General features: G+C 39.0%; 1 protein-coding gene across 1 annotated transcript in view; it reads left to right on the top strand.

The window, feature by feature from the left end:
- Window positions 1–1,240: 1,240 nt before the first annotated feature.
- Window positions 1,241–19,932, top strand: part of LOC124435183 (filamin-A-like) — a 31,980-nt gene continuing 13,288 nt past the window's right edge. Inside the window, 23 exon segments of the mRNA XM_046985130.1 lie at window positions 1,241–1,282; window positions 3,605–3,658; window positions 4,601–4,684; window positions 5,435–5,729; window positions 8,462–8,838; window positions 9,542–9,872; window positions 10,313–10,480; window positions 11,215–11,454; window positions 11,774–12,073; window positions 12,328–12,621; window positions 12,824–13,132; window positions 13,135–13,347; window positions 13,848–14,212; window positions 14,401–14,422; window positions 15,127–15,291; window positions 15,294–15,410; window positions 15,738–16,139; window positions 16,232–16,426; window positions 16,544–16,822; window positions 17,074–17,523; window positions 17,999–18,286; window positions 18,473–18,907; window positions 19,307–19,906. Coding sequence (XP_046841086.1) covers window positions 1,256–1,282; window positions 3,605–3,658; window positions 4,601–4,684; window positions 5,435–5,729; window positions 8,462–8,838; window positions 9,542–9,872; window positions 10,313–10,480; window positions 11,215–11,454; window positions 11,774–12,073; window positions 12,328–12,621; window positions 12,824–13,132; window positions 13,135–13,347; window positions 13,848–14,212; window positions 14,401–14,422; window positions 15,127–15,291; window positions 15,294–15,410; window positions 15,738–16,139; window positions 16,232–16,426; window positions 16,544–16,822; window positions 17,074–17,523; window positions 17,999–18,286; window positions 18,473–18,907; window positions 19,307–19,906 — 6,010 coding nt within the window. The 5' untranslated portion in view covers window positions 1,241–1,255.

Genomic DNA, 19,932 nt, shown 5'->3' with positions numbered 1-19,932 from the left:
GCCAGTACTTTCTGTTTTTTGTTTCTACGTCCATTTGCATTGGCTGGTTCTGTCTTTATACATTTGAATAATTTCGCATAATTGTGAATGTGTGATGCTTGTCGACAGGACGCGCACAAGGAGGTGCAAAGATGTTTCAGAAAAAAAGATCGCATAGTTTTTATAGACTTTGCTTTGAGGTAAGTTGGCCGTCGAATTGCTACATATTTTCAAAGCAAAATCTACACCTACGAGGATTAAAAAGAAAATAAAGTGCCTTCCATATTTTTTAATCAGCACCTGCTCTTCTTGCTTCGATTACATTTCTCTTTATGCGTGCTTTAGTTTCAGACGTGTTGTGAAAAGTTGCACACTAATTTTAGTCAAATGTATCGGAAAGATGAACTTATTGTGGAGTGTAAAAGCTAAAGATGCTTCCCATTTTGTGATATGTTAGTCTGGCATTGAGCGGATCTTTGTGTTTGTTTTTGAAAAAGCTAACTGTCGTCGATGTTGTGTTACGTAGAAGATTGTTTTCAAATGATGCCGTTGCCGTATTTGATAATCTTTCACTAATCATGATATTATGATAAGCTATTCCAATAGCAATGAGCTTTGCTAAAAAATCATTGTGTTATTTTTTTGTCAAGTATAACATAGTGTCATCACAAGTGGTAAACTTATTCATCATTTTTAGACTATTCATTCAGATCCAATGTCCTTAATCTTCTTTCGATTCTTTTTAAAATAAATTACAAACACAAACAATCATTCACTCTGGATTTCTCGATTGGTTTATTTAAGCTGTTCTTTCAAGATATCCAATTGAATCATCTCGATCTTTTCAATTTGGTATAATTACATAAAAACCTGTACGACTCTCACATTTTAAGTATCATTTTTTAGGCATTCCGCGTAAATCATCTTACAGACTTACATTGTTCCAAAATGTAACTGCAAAAGGTATTCTAAGCTTTGATCGAATAGTGTTAGACTAATAAATTCATTTTTTTTATCAAATCGCCATGCTAACTTATGCAGTTTTAGATTCACCCTTGGAAAGAGTTAGCAGGAAATCTAAGCTCCGTGAACTATTTCTGTTGTGGACGACAAACATGTTGTCAGACGAAGAAGATCATCTGACAAATCTGGTGGCTAAACGAGTTGATGAATTTGATGGACTGGAAGGTGTAAGTTCATTGATCTTCTTTGAAATCCAAAATTAAGCTTATTATCATCAATCAAATGTCACAATGTGCTCAATGTGAATCAACGAATGCCGTTAAATCTTGGAGCAGAAAATGTAAGTATATGAAGTGCATCGTATTTAAGAAATGGTGTTTATTTTTCAAAATCCACGAGAATTATCTCTTGAAAAATCGTCAAAAGGCGGAAACATGTCTATAAAAGTCAAGACAAATCATGCATCAAAGGTTTTGCAATTGTTTTGTGTACAACAATTTGAATATCATGAACCTGTGTCAATGTGTTTCAACGCATAGAAAAAGCAAAACCTGCTCGTCTTCAGGTAGAAAAAGACCATTTTTGTTCTGCGCTTGTTTTTTTTATAATAGATGCAATTTTTAAACCCTTGATATATTTGTCTTTTATTACATTTCTTTAGATATTTTTGTTGCAAGATTTTATTGCAATTGTTTACTTCACGCTTTGAGCATTGGTTACTCGTGATAAAACGTATTTAAAATGTTTCACAATCGGATTTTATGATTCCATTGACGAAATATTTCACGTTAATCCCCTCGTGCAAGGGACATGCCCAAGTCACTCAACATTGTAGACTCAATATGTTGAGCGCATTTGCATAACTTGTTGATAGGTGTTGAGCGGCGTTGAGAGAAGTTTGAACTTGTTTAAACATTTGACTCAACGGCGCTCAATATTTTTCTTCGTTCCGCGCTCATCGATGCGTGTTTAAACATTGTTTAGTGCGTTTGCGCCATTGGTTTGCATTGCTCGCTCGAGAATGTCAAGCTAACGCATGCGTACTGTGCGGCGTATATGATGGTAAAAATCATGTAAAAATGGCGTCACTGAACTGTATATGTATGTATATAGTTCCCACCGTTGCTAGGCATCGTGAAATATTTCATCTCATATCAACACGTTGAGAGCGTTTGCACACATCGCTAAACATCACACAACAAGAGCAAGACAATGTTGAGTCAACATGTTGAGCGCGTTTCCACATAGCTTTAGGCTCACATCATGAGCCGGACTTTATTAGTGGCGAAGCCAGTTTCAATCCTGAGATTCCTGACATGTTGGTTATCATTCAAAGCGTTATCGTTCATTATTCATTTCTTAGAATTGTTTTAAGCAATTAGCGCAGACATGCTTGCAATGCAGGAAGCATGAACTGGCCAGCGCAGACATGCTTGCAATGAAGGAAATATGAATTGGCTGGCTACATCACTGCCACTGTGTTGACGTAGAAAAACTTTACTGATAATAATCGAAAAATCAAAACTCTAGGCAAGTGATTCTATTGAAAAACGTCATTTTCTCAACAAAGTTTTCTATCGATAGTTTCCTATCGATAGTTTTGACAACAAGCTGCGCACTAAAAAATATGACAAATTGAATGCTATGTTACACCCAAATAGCCATGCGCAGATCAGGCTCTTCTGGCGTCGGAACCACTTATATATCTATGGTCGGAACATCCTATCACTCCGGACGAAGGCATTAAGGCAACATTTTCGAACTTTTTTCGGGTTTAATAATAAAAGTAAAATTACTCGGTACAATAATTACGTGAAGTTCCACGAAGATACTGCATCCTCGGCCTTGTTTTACTACAACCTTTACTAATGTTGTACGTTCAACGTGTCCATTACAGAAATTTGAAGGTCGTGGAATCTCATTTATTTCATTATAATGATCGCATTTTTGTAATTATTTTCTGTTTTGTTATTAATTGCAAACTGGTTTACAATTCGACGCAAATGCTCGCTCATCGAGCCAATTCCCTCGATTCCGACCAACGTCAGTCGATAAAATGCATTTGTCTCGAATTCACGAGACGATAAAACCCAACTTTATCCCCTTGGTTGGAATTGCACCATGTCATTCTGTAAGCATGACCGTAGTACAGTATCAGCTGTTTATCAATCAGAACTAGATCGCTGATCATTCTTTGGATGACCTTCAAGGTTAAGATATTCATAAAAAATCAGCGGTAGTTTTTTTCTATACCGTGTCAACGTGTACACTGCAGCTGCATTGCATGTTGGAAAAGTGAGCCGAGATCACAGTCTCGAAAATCGCTTCACACGTTAATCTAAAGTGCCTGGTCTGAAAAACATACATCTACAGTAATATGATAGCTATAGTTTCATCAAATATTATTTTTCGAAGCGAATCGTCAGGAATTCGCCAAACATTAAAGTATTCCTGCGCGATATGGTCCATTGTAAAAAGTCAAAAATGGAAAATTTTGAAAGTGATGCAATTTCTCTGACCAAACTCGCTAATAAAGATTTCACAAAGGCTATATTCCTGCTAGGCAAACTCGTCAAAAAATCCTAGCATTCATTAACGTAGCAAAGATTAATTCCATTTATTGTATTTTGAGTGTATTAACATAAAAATATTTGTATAACAGAAGCAAAAATATGGGGCAGACTTTTTCAAAGGAAGTAGACCCGTGTCTCTTGCGGTAAGTTACAATGACCTTTCGCTTTTTGTACTTCCTGTGCTCCTGCACGTAGTTAAAAACAAAATTAACAAGAAAAATAGAACGGGTGCTTGAAGCCCTTCTGTAAACGTCACAGTAAAAAAGATGGGAGTGGTGACGTCATTTAGGACAAAGCGTTTGAACGGACTTATTCGTTAATTACTAAAAGCTATGTACGAAATTGACTGTTCTTTGTAAAATTTTATCATTACAAAAGAGAAGTTTCTCGTTCATTTGTTTTAAGTTATGCTATATCAATACTCGGACGCTATTCCATCGCACAAGTGTCATCACATCTTTAAAATACACACGATTGTTTTGACTGGCTCCAATATCTCATCATTGGTCCATCCTGAAAACTAACACTTTTAGGTCATCACTGCATGTATGTGTGTTTGGAAAAATATACAATCGTCTGTACGAAGAAATACGTTGACGTGGTATGAAGTTATAAACGAAAGTTCCCTATATCTTATGAAAGGATTGTTAGAAAGAATTTTTAATGATCTTTAGCAAAAAATATTCGAAAAATTTAAGGCGTATCTCCATCTTCTCTCACAGTTAGTTTTTGACAACTTCAGCGCACATCATGTAGAACGAATGATAAGCGCATTCGCCTCTTCTTGCCTCTCGTGATTGAAAAACTTACATTTACACTTGGCTCTGTTGCCCAAGCAAACGAACGAGCGCGACCTTGCTTCCGTAAATTTTCGCGTTACCGGAAAACTAACGCCTTTTTGAATTCTTTCTAAAAAATCATGTATTCAAAACCATATGTAGACAAACATGAAAGGCGTCTGTCAAAACGCCGGAAATGACGTACTAATGCTTCCGCCCTCTTCTAACATTAACCAGCTATAAATAAGAAAACATCAACGACTAGCATCCATTTTTAAAATACATCTTATGATTTATTCCCCATAGAGAAGCACAAACCAGTCAAAGAAATTTCATCAAAAAAGCGCAACGGACAACCAAGGTTCTGACGCACAGATTGCATATATAAAGGTACGTCCGAGGGTGTCGACCGGTCGATGTCTCGAGGAAGGGGCTGCCCAGCTGATTTTGCGATTCTATTTGAAATGAACCAGCGTCCTTTTGCAGAGTAGTCACCCCTCCCTGTGCTTGACTTGTGAGCAAATTAATTTTGCATGTCATCCGATGCGACCCGCTATAAAACGGACGATTTAATGACAATAGCGGTCATTCGGATTGGAGATAAAGAATAGATAGTTAGCTAACGTGGTCGAGGCTGTACAACAGCCTTTGCCTTGGAATAATTAAAGATGGCTGACGCGGTAAGTCTGTATCATGTTCGAAAAAAAAGACACCCTCGCATGAGTTTGCAGATTCTGCACTATTTATAATTGCGTAACCAACGAATAAAAAGTCCTAACTGCACTTTTAATTTGCATTTCAAATAAGACAGCACATTTATAAACAGATCTTTGTCAAGTGTTCACCAGACTGGTAATCGTAACGCGAAGTTGTTATTTTCGCTTAATATTTTAAATGTTTCACGTCTTTGTCACCACTGAGACTTAAAGTGTTAAAAGAAGGATCTGTGAGACGGGCTTCGCTCGTTTTACGTTAGGTAAACAGTATTGTTTCGCTGCATGTTCAGACATATAATATCTCTCAAGTTGAGGATTCCTGCCAAGGGTGGAGTTTCTATGATTGTATAGAGTACGCATCTCTCTGACTGGAATTGCTCGCTTATACCGTATTCAACGCTGTTTCTTTTTTACTTTCAAACAGGACAAAATGCCGTTGGACAACGATCCAACTGCAGCTGATGCCGAATGGAAGAAGATTCAACAAAGAACATTCACAAGATGGTGCAACGAGCATTTAAAAGTCGCCAACATTGTCATATACGATTTAGAAACGGATTTATGCGATGGTATCAAGCTAATTGTACTTCTGGAAGTGCTGTCACACAAGCGAGTGGGCAAGTACAACAAGAAGCCTAAAGTGAAGTCCCAGAAGCTTGAAAACGTTGCTATTGCATTGAAGTTCATCGAGAGCGAAAACATCAAAGTTGTGAACATTGGTAAGTGTACATTTGCATACGTACGTACAAGTCTGACGCGACAGTTAAGAAGCGTTTAATGCTATACTAAGTACGTTTCGTTTTCTGCAAAAATAGCTATGGTCGGCATATTACTTTGGTATTTCGTTGTCTCGTTCGATATTTGATATAGTGTTATTCAAAAGACAGTCATATGTCTGTCGTTAATTTTTCCCAAAGACATGACTTATGTACCGTTCATCCGCCCTTTCATACAAGTGCATTCTTGAATAGACGTCCTTTTCACTCATTTGTGACATTCTCGTGTGTTTTAGCGAGGTAAATTTGCGACAGAGTATAATGCTTATGCGGGGCGCCAATTGCCCTTAGATATAGTGATCCGAATGAAGTGATTAGCGATTGGGATCTGAATCGCCTACTAATATGTCCATGGAATGGCACTTCAATTTTTGAATATATTTTGTGTTTTCGTTTGTGAAGACCCTTTATGGAATTTTGCTAGAACGATCGCTTGTCGTCGGGGTCAATTAATATGATTTTATTCTTGTTTGGTTGATCTTTCGATTTTCTTGACCCGTGGGCGTATCGAATTCGGACATTTCTTAATTGTGGATATAAACTGTGAATCAAAGAAAATAGGAAATTCACGCCTTTAGAACAAAAAGTTTTGGTTAGCTTTTACTTGAATATTTGCATAGTTTGTTTTTGTTTTATTCGTCAAGTTCCTTGAACCCTGTGGTTTTATGTTAAGTAATCAAATACGAGTATTTCTCGAATTGCTGAAAATATGTTCGCTAGGCGGGTCACTCGACTCGAGCTGCGAGTGATTATTTAATGGATAGTAAAACAGCTGACTTTTTGAAATATTCGACGTGTACAATTTCTCTTCAATGCAAATATTTAAAGTGTTAAGCTAGTTTGACAGCAATATATAATTTGTAATAACCGTTTCATTAACCAAGTAAAATGGCCGACGAGTGCAATTGCTACAATATTCATAAATTGAAAAAGTATTCGATTTGTAAAACATTGCGTTGGCAATGGCTATGACAGAGTAAGGCTTTAAATAATTGCTTCTCTTGTAATTGCCTATCGCCAATTGTCATAACAAAACATACTTCGCTTGGACAATGCAAGCTAGTGTTTGGTATACAATATCAACACTGTTGTTGTCATTGCCATACGATTTTCTACATCAGTGATAAGGTAGAGCACAATTACTTTAGCACATTTGTTACAAGTTCGTATGGGGTTCAATTCAAATGTTGATTTAATTTATGGAGTGACAAATTTGCGTCATTCCAGTTCAATGTTTTCAAATTTGAAAATCCGAGGCATGGATGACTTTCCTCAAATAACAACAAGCTGCGATTGACGAGGTGTCGCGTTCCGATAATCTGCTTATTAAATGACAAAGTTAAAGCGATTGGATTGCCATATATAGTCAAACGTGCTTCAAAAAATGTCAACTATGTACTAATTTTTGCATAAAATTCAACAGTATTATTGTAATGTTTTTGTTTGAAAAAAGTTTAGTGCCTTTTGCGAATTGTGTTTTGTACTTAATGATTAAATCATAGACGTAGGTCAAAATTATCGGTATTGTACAAGTATTGATTTGATGACACGACGAAACGATGGTTTGCGCATGCTCATTAAGGCGTGGAATACACAGAATTTTCTAGAGCGAAGGCGAGTTATACGTTTGCAGTTTTATGCCATTTCATCAAAAATATTTTTATTTCCTCCTTATGTTCCGTTGTATTGTTTGGAAAGAAAAACAAACAGTTTTTGAAGTGGTCACATTGAATTATAAAATCATTTTTCTGCTTGTTTTGATTATGCCCTACGTAAAGATACCTGATATTGGTTTGTGAAAATGTAACTTGTTGACGTTCCTAATTCATATTCCATTTTCCTATCTGAGTTGATCGAAACCTGAAATTGCGTTGCATGATTGGTTAGCATTTGAAAGTGCCTGCATCGTTCAATAAGGTTTGTCTTGTGACAAACTTGACGTCTTTTGTCTGTCTTTAGACGACATAGTATTTCATATTATTTATCGTAACATATTGTTCACAAAATTCATTAGCAAAACGACGTACAATTTCACCGCAACTCGCCATAACGGCAAACATTGAGTGATAAACTCTGTTTGAAAACAGAAATCATGTTTCAGTTTTTTCACAATTTTTTCTCTTTTTCTTTATATTAACTGTGCACAACGGGTGGCTGAGGTGTATTTATAGCATTCTTTTGCAATAGGCAACACCGACTTTTTTGTCGGTGTTGTTGGGGTATCCTCGCGAACAATAAACTCATGCTGTGACAAATTAAACATTGTTTTAAAAAACAGGAGCAGTTTTGTTTTATTAAAGCATTTTACTCGTCTCACTGTCCATCCCCGTTTTTTTATTCAACAGTCAATTTTTTCATCTGTCACACTATGCAAAGAAAAACATTTCGCCAATGAACACATTGTTGTTATAAATTACACCATCGTTGTTATAAATTGCATTTTTTTTTTCTTCTGCTGATTCGTAATCATTGTGACACACGCGTACGTATTTTTTTTATTCAATAGTCAATTTTTTCAACTGTCACACAATGCAAAAAAACATTTCGCTAATAAACACATTTTTGTTATAAATTACACCATCGTTGTTATAAATTGCAAATGTTTTTTCTTCTGCCGATTTGTAATCATTGTGACACGGGGATCGTGATCAAAACACTCTAATTTATCTAAATAGATGCAAGCGACATTGTAAAAGGTAATCTCAAACTAATTCTTGGTCTGATATGGACGTTGATTCTGAAGTATCAAATCTCAATGCCGATGGGTGATTACGAGCTCGATGATGACCACAAGGACGATAAAAAGAAAGACAGTGGTATGACGCCGAAACAGGCCCTGCTCGCTTGGGTGAAAAGCAAACTCCCCCCTGAAATTCCAATGAATAATTTTACGACCGATTGGAATGATGGACGTGCTATTGCAGCACTGGTTGATGCTATTGAACCAGGCCTATACCCAGACGTGGATCCCGAAGACTTGGACCCCAATGATGCCTTAAACAATGCTAAAACAGCGATGGATACGGCTGAGAAATATCTTGGTGTACCACCAGTAAGTATAAGTATATTAGGTGATGAAATCTTCTTAAACATCTATTTAATTTTGAAAATTAATAGTAAGATGGAGGAAACGACCAGTGAAAAAATTGATAATTCATGATCATCCAAGATGGCGGCTTCCAATTTACCCGTGATTCCTTTCGTTTATAAACAGCGCTATTGAATGATACGTTGGAAGGTGTAGAAATTGACCGTACAAATTTCTTATAAATATTTTGAAAAGTATTAGGTCAAATTTGTGAAAGAAGTAGCATCCTTTACGCTAGTTGAATTTTTTTTAAATTTTATCATGCTTTGACTGGCGTCAGCATATTCATTTCTGTTTTATAAATCATTTTCAATCTCAGATCGATTGAAAACTTGTAAATGTTTATGCAATTTATGAATTACTTCTATCCAAAATTTCAACAAATCCACGATACAACAAAGATGAAACCTTTGAGTTATCTCTTTCTGGATACAGCACTTTGTATGATAACTGTTAGGTAAACGCAATGAAAGGGACAGGTTTGTCTACAGGAATTTAGAAACGATTTAACGAATTCATGGACTCGAGGGAGGAGTACTTCGTTCAACCCTAGGTCATAAAAACATGGCGGCTGTGTACAGTCAACTAAACATAAACCATTGTTTAAATCTGGTATGATATGCACGACTTTTTAATCGAGTATGAAATGCCGTTGCTTCTCCTCCAGATTTTAGATCCAAAGGACATGTGTAATCCCAAGTGCGATGAGTTAAGCATTATGACGTACGTTTCCTATTTCCCGGATGCCAAAGTCAAACCTAACGCGCCACACAGGCCTCAACTTCCGCCTGCTGCAAAATGCTCTGCCGAGGGACCAGGTATCACACCTCAAGGTCTGATTGAAAAGCAAACTGCACCGTTCACCGTGTTCGCTGCACATGCAGGAGTGGGATCCCCACAGGTTAGCGTTGTCGGACCAGAACGTAGAAGTGTTCCCTGTGAAGTGGTTGATAACGGCGACAAGACATTTTCCTGCAACTATACTCCGCCGCAAAAAGGTTGGTTTCTACATGCGTGAAATAAGTTACTTTTTGCTTGTTTGCACAGGCATTGGGAACCATTGAACTGAAATACATGGAACGCTACCTGTAATACAAAACCTTAATAATTTTTTGAAGCCGTGATTTTACCCCAGACACGCGAAATTTTACCTCAGACACGCGTGTGTAGCAATGAATTATTACCCCGCGAGAGAATCTCGAAACACTACACTGTCTGAGGTAAAATCTCGCGTGTCTGAGATAGGACTTGGCTTCAATTAATTGCTTCAGGTAGCGTTCCATGTATTTTGGTTCAATGTTTGGAGCTGAAGAAAAAGTTTTGACTTTGTAAGAGCGCCAGAGTTTACAGTGAAGCATATGCAAAAATAAGAAAGCATCACTTCATGATCATATGATCATCTGTGACCATATATCGCATTTTCATATCTTTCGTTTAGGTATCTACGACGTTCACATCAAATGGAAGGGTCGTCACATTCCCAAAAGTCCATTTCGCGTTAAGGTGGCGTCTGATCTTGACTCGAGTAAATGTTATGCCGAAGGACCCGGTTTGAGTTCGGGAATTGTTGAGCATCAATGGACAAACTTCACCGTCTTTACGAAAGGTTTGTGCAATTTTGGTATGAGAGCTGCTAATGGTGTGAACTTAGACTTCAAATAATAGATGTGCTTTCTCACGATGTCACATGAAATGGCACTTTAGATGAAAATTGTCTACATCATTTCATTCGCATAGTTTTGTATCAATCAGTATTTTTCTTTATCACCAAGGTGCCCCATTGTTTTTCGCTTAACATCTTTGAATTTAGTACCGCGTAGTTTTTCTCCTATCTTTCATTCGGGCCTTCCAACTCTATATATCGTGTCGTTGTTATAACTAGTGGCGGATTATCCAGTAGGCTAAGTAGGCTTACTGACCCCGGCTTGCGATAGGCCCGTTGTATCTAGACATAATTAGGATTTTGTTATTTCGGGCTAGCTAAATTTGCTTATCTTAGATCATTTATGCTCTATAAAACCTTTGGAGCAATTGAATGCAGGGGAAAATGGCCCTTTGTACTATCTACTTTTCAAATGTGCAATGCTCAGAACTTATGAAGTATTGGCTTTTCTTGTTTCCCTGACCATGTCAATGATATTCGAAACTTCATTTGAACTTTGAAATGAACTTTTCCCCATTTTCTACCCTATGGAGGTACAAACAGGAAATGCAAAAGCAAAGGAAAACTGAACTTAGTGAGAGGATTAGATATTGCTTAAAGGCCTACAACTTTGTCTAAGCTTACACGCCCAGTAGTAATACGCCAGTCGTTATAATTCAAGAATTTTTCTTGCAAAGGTGCTGGTGAGGGAAAACTTCATGTCGACATCATTGATCCTCACTTGAGCAAAGTTGAGATGAAAGTCGAAGAGAAAGGGGACGGGGAATACTACGTTATATATAAACCTTCTTTGCACGGTAAACACACGATCAATATTAAATTTGGCGGAGAGCATATTGCCAAGAGTCCGTTCCATGTTGATGTGGTGTCGTCGAAGAAAGATGCGATTCCCTCCAAAGTGAAGGCATATGGACCAGGTAGAGTTACAACCTTTGTTCTTTATGGTAAAACGACTAATATTTTTTTTCGGGGGGGGGGGACTGGGTGGGATGCCTCGTAATAATGATATGAAATATCTTTATTGTCAATATCGTGTTCAAGTTAACATGTTTCCAGACAATTCTTCTTTATGTTTCAAATGAACGGTTAGAACATTTAAAGTTTGTTTAAAACAGTGACACCGGTGATATGTTTAGAAGAATTTCTCGAACTTGCGTTATATGTTGCAATGATATAAAAAAGTGCGTTTTCTCGTTTTCTTGATATGAAAAAGTGTGCTTTCTTATTTGATCTTAGGTTTGGAACCAAAGGGTGTAGTTGCGACTACCGAAACTACTTTCACTGTTGAAACACACGGTGCCGGAGACGGTGATCTTAAAGTGGTGATTAAAGGACCAAAGGGAGAGATCCCTTGTGAGATTAGAGATAATGGCGATGGTACATTCACGTGTGTTTACAGTGCTCCAGCCGCTGGTAGATACACCATCACAATCACGTGGGCTGGAAAGACCATTCCCAGAAGTCCTTTCAAAATTGACGTGTCGCCATATGTCGACATCACCAAGATAAAAGCGTACGGACCTGGATTGGAGAGAGGTATGACTATCATATGTCCGGAGGTTTTTCGTCATATTTTTATACGTACAACAAGAATGCATACAAGCTCTTGCCGTTGGTATTGTAAAAAAGATATTGATGATCACGGCTCTGTGAAATAGTACAGACAAAAAATTTTATCTTTTTTTAAACATCAAAAAGATTTGACGTATTACGATTTGAACATATCGTACAATATTTTCATGTTCTTGTTTCCTACATCATCGCATCGATTTCAAAGCTCGTTTCTTTAGGCGTTGCTGGTCAACCATGCAAATTCACAGTTGAAACGAACGGTGCACCGGTCGACACTCTTGGCTTTAAAGTTGAGGGACCACATCAAACAGAGATAAAATGTAAAGACCTGGGCAACGGGAAATGCGAAGTTATTTATTATCCCTCAAAGCCTGGTGATTATACAGTCCACGTGACCTGCAATGGCCAGAATATCCCTAAAGGTCCTTTCGAAGTTCCCATTGTCCCTGGTGGCGATGCCAGCAAGTGCTACGCTGAGGGTCCGGGATTGGAACCAAATGGTGTTGTTGCTGGTAGGAATTTTATTTTCTCTCCCCCACGTTTATACCTTAATAATAATATCAGGAGCTTGTAGACAAGTGAAGTAATGCTATTTGGTTTATAATGCGTATTCTTGGAATGCTTGTGTGGTCGCCCATATTGCTGTGACAGACGTGAATGTGTAAACAGAGCAATTGTTCATGTCTATATATATTGATTTTTTCAATGGCGTAGGTGTGCCCGCGGAATTTACCGTGTACACCAAAGGAGCTGGTGTCGGTGAAGTAGTGGTAACTGTTAAGGACGACAAGACCGGACGAAGTATTCCTGTTGAAACAAAAGACAATAAAGATGGCACGACAACTGTCGTTTACAACCCGGATAAACCCGGCAAATACACAATTACGGTGACGTTTAACGGCAAACCGATTCCCAAGAGTCCTTTCAAGGTCAACATATCTTTAAATAATCCAAACAAATGTAAAGCATACGGCCCGGGACTCGAGAAATCAACCGTTGGCGAACCTGCCAAGTTTACGATCGAAACAAAGGTGCTGGTGAAGGTGGACTGGGACTGACTATCGAGGGACCAACCGAGGCAAAGGTTGATTACAAGGATAACAATAATGGATCCTGTGATGTAACGTACTATCCCGAGACACCAGGAGATTATAACATCAACATTCTATTTGCCGACAAACATATACCTGGAAGTCCATTTAAGGCGAAATCGTCTAAACCACTTGATGCTTCCAAAGGTAGGAATTTGAAGTATTTAATAGCACAGAGATTTGAACTTACTTTGAGAGAGCGTGTATTTTATGCACTTGAAGTAAGACTTTCTCAAATACGTGCTTAGTAAGGTTTTTGAATAGCGGCCGCGACGGTTTCTAACTTTGAATTTTAAGACGTTGAAATCCGCAAAAGGTTTTTCAGTATGTTGTCAATCCACCAATTTGGCCGTTCAATTTTCGACTTTTTTTTATAAACATCCACGAATCTAAATTGGTGCTTAACGCAAAGAAGGACAGCACTAAAGCAAAAACTTGTATTAAAGGAATCTGCAGGATTTATGAAAGGGGGGAGGGGGCAAGTCACTTAAGACAAGCCGAGAAAAGCATCTTACATAGCTGTTAATTTGAAATTGTCGTGGTAAGAGGTGCTATTGCATTCTTTGCCCCCCCCCCCCCGCTGCGCCCCCGGATATCTCTCAACAGTGTGTTGATGCTTCATTAGTATTTTGCCCGTATGTTTGCAGTTGTGATCGGAGGACCAGGCCTGAAACCCGGTGTGAAGGCAGGTTTACCTGCAGACATCGACATCGACACAAGAGAGGCCGGCGATGCTCCTCTGGAAGTGGAAGTTTTGAATCCGCTGAACAAGAAAGTTAAAGTGGATGTTGACGAGGAGGAACCGGGAGTATTTGCAGCGACGTACTACCCGGACAAACCCGGAAAGTATACCGTGAACGTAAAATATGGCGGTAAGCACGTGCCTAAGAGTCCTGCAAAGATTGATGTGAAGCCTAAAGCAGATGCAAGCAAGTGCACTCTCAAAGGACCTGGTCTAGAATCTCCTTTGTTAATGAACCTACGAAATTCGACGTGGATTGCAAGCGTGCAGGTATGGAAATCGTTTTGAAACTTGGTCAAAGAATAATGATTATACAGAAGGTCACCCAGGTGTACAACACGTCCTCGTGTCGGCCATTATTCCAGCCAGATAATTAGAGTTTGTCACTTGTTTTCAACCATCAAAATTACATTACTTCATTATTGAATTATGAATTTGAGATTAAGAAATGACTTCAGATCATTGCAAAGGTTGGGAAAAGTAAAACCCTTATCAACTAGCTGGAATAATGGCGGCCGATATGTGCGACGCAACATCATAGATGTGTATAACAAACTAGAAAGCACATTGCATTATTACGCCCAATCAAAAGTTAAAGCCAAAGTAATCGGGTGCCCCTATTGTTGTCACCCGATTACCAGGTCCCACTCTAGGAGTGAAACCCAGCTTTGATATACGACAGAGCTTTGATGACGACGTATTTCTGTTATTTTGGAACTTAAAGCCATGTATAAACATAGCAGATTTTGTGGAAATAGGGTTATGATTAATATTATGATTACTTTTTCGTATCAAGTGGGACCTTCCAATATGGAGGCCCTGGCTTCACAGAAATAGCGGAGTGCGTTATCCAGTTTATTTTCATATCAGTGTCCGACATGCGCGAGGACAATAACATCAAAGGCTCCGACACGAGTGACCCTTCTGTATATTCTTATTCTAAGACTTCGTGTTGCTAGCCATAATAATTTGTGTGATGCAAAGGGACAAACGTTATACTTGGTGTAAGCTGCCCGTAGTTGCCATCAGACTTTTATGTAGTTCGAAGTAGTGAGCTATTTGTGAGTGTGAGTACCCCTTGAGTTACACGAAGTATTAATACAATCACACGAACCGCTAACTGTTTGCATGTCGCGTCAATATTTATGTATCTTATTCTTAACGATAATTTCCTCTCTTTTAAGGAGAGGGTAATCTTGTTCCAACAATCACAAGTCCTTCTGGTGAGAAGGTTAAACCTGAAGTGAAAGATAAGGGAAACGGCACGTATTCCGTTGAGTACACGCCCACGGAAGAAGGACCCCACACAATCGATGTAAAGTACGACGGGGATTCAATCCCCGGAACGCCGAAAAGGTAGATGTCTTACCTAAAACTGACTCCGGCAAAGTGAAAGCTTTTGGTCCCGGACTGGAAAATGTCCTAACTGGTGTGAAGGCTCCGTTTACTGTAGACACGCGTGAGGCTGGTAAGTTTTAGGCTACGGTTTTTTTACGAAGGTTTTACAAAAGTATAATGAAGGTTATCGATGAAACAAATTCAATAAGCTACAAATATAAAATATGTGTTGTAGACAGTTTACAACATTTAGGTCTGAGCATATTTTAATCAAGAACAGCATAAGTTTTGTATCACCTTCTTTATATATGACTGTGGTTTTCACGCTCCTAAGTCATAGTCGATTTTTGATTGAAGGAAATGCAGACATCATTTTTCATTGAATAAGACTTTAGATACGCTGTGAATTCCCTAATTTTGCTAAAGATACGTGAAACATGACCTTTTTCTCGTATAGGACCCGGTAACTTAAGTATTGCTGTAGAAGGACCCTCGGAGGCAAAAATCGTATGTAAAGATAACGGAGATGGGACATGTTCTGCTACGTACGTCCCAGAGGAGCCAGGAAACTACCAAGTTCACGTCAAATATTCTGATGAGGACGTGCCTGGCAGTCCATTTACAGTTAAAGCGACGAGACCAGTTGACGCCAGCAAAGTTAAATGCTATGGGCCTGGTGTCGAAAGAGCTCCTTTGTTTGAAACTGTGCCCACCAGCTTCACAGTGGATACTGCCAAAGCCGGTGATGCGCCATTGGATATTACCATAGAAACACCAGACAGACGAAAGATAAAACCAGATGAGATAAAGAAAATTGATGACGACAAGTTTGAGGTGAAATACACGCCGCCAAAAGAAGGTAGGGAGAAGTTGAATAGTAGCTGCCTGTGGCAAACTTGAATGTCGGAGAATGGTTTCCTGAATGTCTTAAATGGTTCTTGTCTTTTTAAGGTCGTTACGCAGTAGATGTGAAATATGGCGACAAGCCAGTTGCCAACAGTCCGTTCAGAGTTCGCGCTGGCCCACCTTACGATGCCAGCAAGGTTAAAGTCACCGGTCCAGCTGTAGAAAAGACTGGTATAGTTCCTGATGAAATAACCAAAGCCGTTGTTGACACTACTGAGGCCGGTTTGGGTGATCTCTCGGGTTCGTAAAGCTTTGTCTTATTGTACATTGTGTATTTGTGTTTAAGTCAAAAAAATTTTAATCATTATATGAACGAAATTGCTATTAATATCCACTGCGATCCTTTTTCACAACTAGCCTTGCTTGAGACACCGTCTGGTAAGAAGATTGAGCCCACAATCACACCGATCCCAGAAGAGCCGGGAAAATACGAAATTGCTTACGTGCCCGAGGAGACTGGTAACCACAAACTAAACGTAAAATATGGCAAAGATCACGTCAAGGATAGTCCTTTCCGGGTTAAAGTTGCCCCAACTGGTGACGCAAGTAAGGTGAAGGTTAGCGGTGATGGTCTGAAGAAACCTCCTGTTGGTCAATTGGTTGATATAATTTTTGATACTACTGAAGCAGGAAAAGGTTGGTTAGCTTAAAGTAACTTCAATGGTTCTTTCAAAAGTTTCTTTAAAGTCTGTAATTGCGATGTTTTGCGGTCGGTTATGGATTGTGTTTTCAAATTGAAACGTATTCAATTGCTCATAAACTTTCTTTGATTTCTTTTAATTACTTCGTGACAATTTTTCAGAAAATCATCAATCATGAAAATGGACGTTTTGATCCATTCTGTCTTTCACTTCACTTAGCTTTTGTATCGATTTTCCTAATCGCAGGTAAACCTCGATGCACCATCAAATCACCTTCCGGAAAAGATGTTCCCGTCAATATGATCGACAATGGCGATGGAACGTACACTGGTCAGTGGACACCAACGGAGGAAGGTGTGCACGATGTTGATGTGACGTTTGGTGGCGAACCCGTGAGAGGATCACCGTTTAAGGTCGAAGCTGTAAGACAACCTGTAATGGAAGATATCCAAGCTGTAAGTGCTAATGATGTCGAATCGGCTTTACCATCTGAGGAAGGTCCCGACAGGGTTATTGCATTTGGTAAAGGACTGGAGAAAGGTATTGTTCAGGAACCGTGTGAATTTACCGTCATCACAAAGGATGCCGGGCCGGGAGGTTTATCACTCGCAGTCGAAGGACCCAGCAAGGCTGAGATACATTGTGTGGATAATGGAGATGGATCCTGTTCTGTTTCATATTTACCTGAAAAACCAGGTATGTTTATTTCAGTTGTATAAATGTAAAATATAGGTTTCGCTATATACATTCCGTACGTCCTGTGTCCCAAGTGCAGGAGTCACCATTGCACTGTGGTGATAGCCGGGAGGGCACATTGTATGTACAGTTTGTATATATTTATATATTTATTTTACTAATGCAAATGATTTTACAATTTGTAAGCAAATGATTTCGAAATTTACAAATGTGTTTATCGTGGGTATAAATGGGTTTGCTGTCGATAAATTGCTAAAGTATTTCCATTCAGGTTTTATTATTTATAAATTGGTTTTACCATATATCAATAGTTTTGCTATACGTCGAACATAAATAAGCACTGCGATTTCATTCACTTACAACGGAAGAGACAGTTTCTTAAAAAAGAACATTTGCAACATCGATATTAACCTTCCAACTTTGAACTGCAGCAGTTTCATGTGGAATTAATTTGTCGTATCGATGTAATTACCAGGCGAATACAACGTTGTCGTCAAGTTTGCTGACAAGCATATTCCCGGAAGTCCATTTATTGCCGACATCTATCCGAAAGGAACCGATCTTCGCGATTTCAAACGAGATCGTCCCGTCGTCGGAAAACCGTGCGATGTGAAACTTGACATGCCAGATGTTGATGTCGAGCGAGATTTTGATGATCTCACAGGGACGCTTAAAAGACCAGGCAGCGATAGAGAGGAGCCAGTTGAGTTGACCAAAAACCCTGATGGTACCGTTGGTGTCACATTTACACCATACGAACCAGGTGTGTGTTCCTGAAGCACATTTTTTAATGCTGACTTCGTCCCTTTAATCAGCCAGAGCTGTGGTGTAGATGTATACCATAATTGTGGTGTAGATCCCAGTTAAGATCCATCTGTATTGACTTTAATTTCATTAATTAATACGCAGTGGAGAAAATATGCCTAACGTCGAAATTCTTGTTTTGTAGGTGAACATATGATTAGCATAAAGAAACGTGGCAAACACGTGCAGAATAGTCCGTTCAGCGTGCTGGTTCAAGCACCTCGTCTGGGCGATCTGTTTTCCTCAGGTCATCCTGCGGATGTTGACCTTAGTGAAATCAAGGATTTGAATCCTGAAGACTTTGATAAACTTACCGCAACTCTTCGCAGACCCAAAAGCAAAGTCGAAGAGAATGTTCGTCTAATAAAGTATCACGACGATGCCATTGGCGTGTCGTTCGTGCCACGTGAGCCAGGAGAACACTTCCTGACTGTGAAGAAAAATGGTCGTCCTATCCCTGGAAGTCCATTCTCGATCCTAGTTGAAGCCGAGGAACCCGTCAATGCAGTTGGTGCACCCGTTGATGCAGTCCTTGATCTACCCGATTTGAATCTACCTGATGATTTTAAAAGACTTAAAGGTATTTTGCATTCGTAGTATGTTCGGTGTACGAATTTCTTCAAAAGAATTTCCCTGGGATACCGAAAACCTAATAAGCTAAGAAAACAGAGAACTTAAGTACCTTAAGAAAAAGAGGAAGTGAATATCTTTGGAAAGAGAGAACATGAATATCTTAGGAAAGAGAGAACACAAATACCTCAGGAAAGAGAGAACATGAATATCTTAGGAAAGATAAAACATGAATATCTTTGGAAAGAGAAAATATGAATATCTTAGAAAATAGAAAACACAAATATTTCAGGAAAGAGAAAACACGAACACCTTAAGCACTTCAAAATAGAAAACATAACTATTTGTTCATAACTGTGTAGCATCACAGCAGAGCTACATTCAATGATATTTTGCAATTCCTTTTCAGGCACTCTAAAAAGACCATCTTCAAATGAAGAAGAACCTTTGAATCTCGTCCTCAACTCTGACAACACTCTTTCGGTCTCCTTCATTCCTCATGAAACCGGCAAACATTTGGTTGGCGTGAAAAAGTTCAACCGTCACGTGAACGGAAGTCCGATACCAGTCATGGTGACATCACCGGAACCTGTGAACCGTGTCGAAGTACCTTGTGGTGTCGGACTGGAAGACATTCCTTGTGAGGAACTTCCGAACTTGGAGGCAGGTCTTCAACGACCTGGTTCTAATGTTGAGGAACCAGTTCGAATAAAGAAGAACTCAGACGACACCCTGTCTGCTTCATTTGTTCCACATGAGAAAGGTCCTCATAAGCTACATGTTCGGAAAGACAAGAAACCGTTGCCCGAGAGCCCGTACATTGTGGACGTGTCCGATAAAGATGATGTTGAGGAAGTTTATCCAGTAGGACGAACTTGCGATCTCGGTCTCGACATCCCCGGAGTTTCCCTCCCGGAAGATTTCAACAAACTTGAGGCGACTCTCCAAAGACCGAACAGCGATAAGCAAGAGCCTTTGAATGTTGAGCTGTACCCTGATAATACTTTAGGTTTGCGAAGGATTACACAAAAATTT

The sequence above is a fragment of the Xenia sp. Carnegie-2017 genome, unplaced genomic scaffold (assembly GCF_021976095.1).
Source record: "Xenia sp. Carnegie-2017 unplaced genomic scaffold, XeniaSp_v1 HiC_scaffold_14, whole genome shotgun sequence".
NCBI lineage: Eukaryota > Metazoa > Cnidaria > Anthozoa > Malacalcyonacea > Xeniidae > Xenia > Xenia sp. Carnegie-2017.
This window is presented reverse-complemented; position numbering and strand designations above follow the sequence as displayed.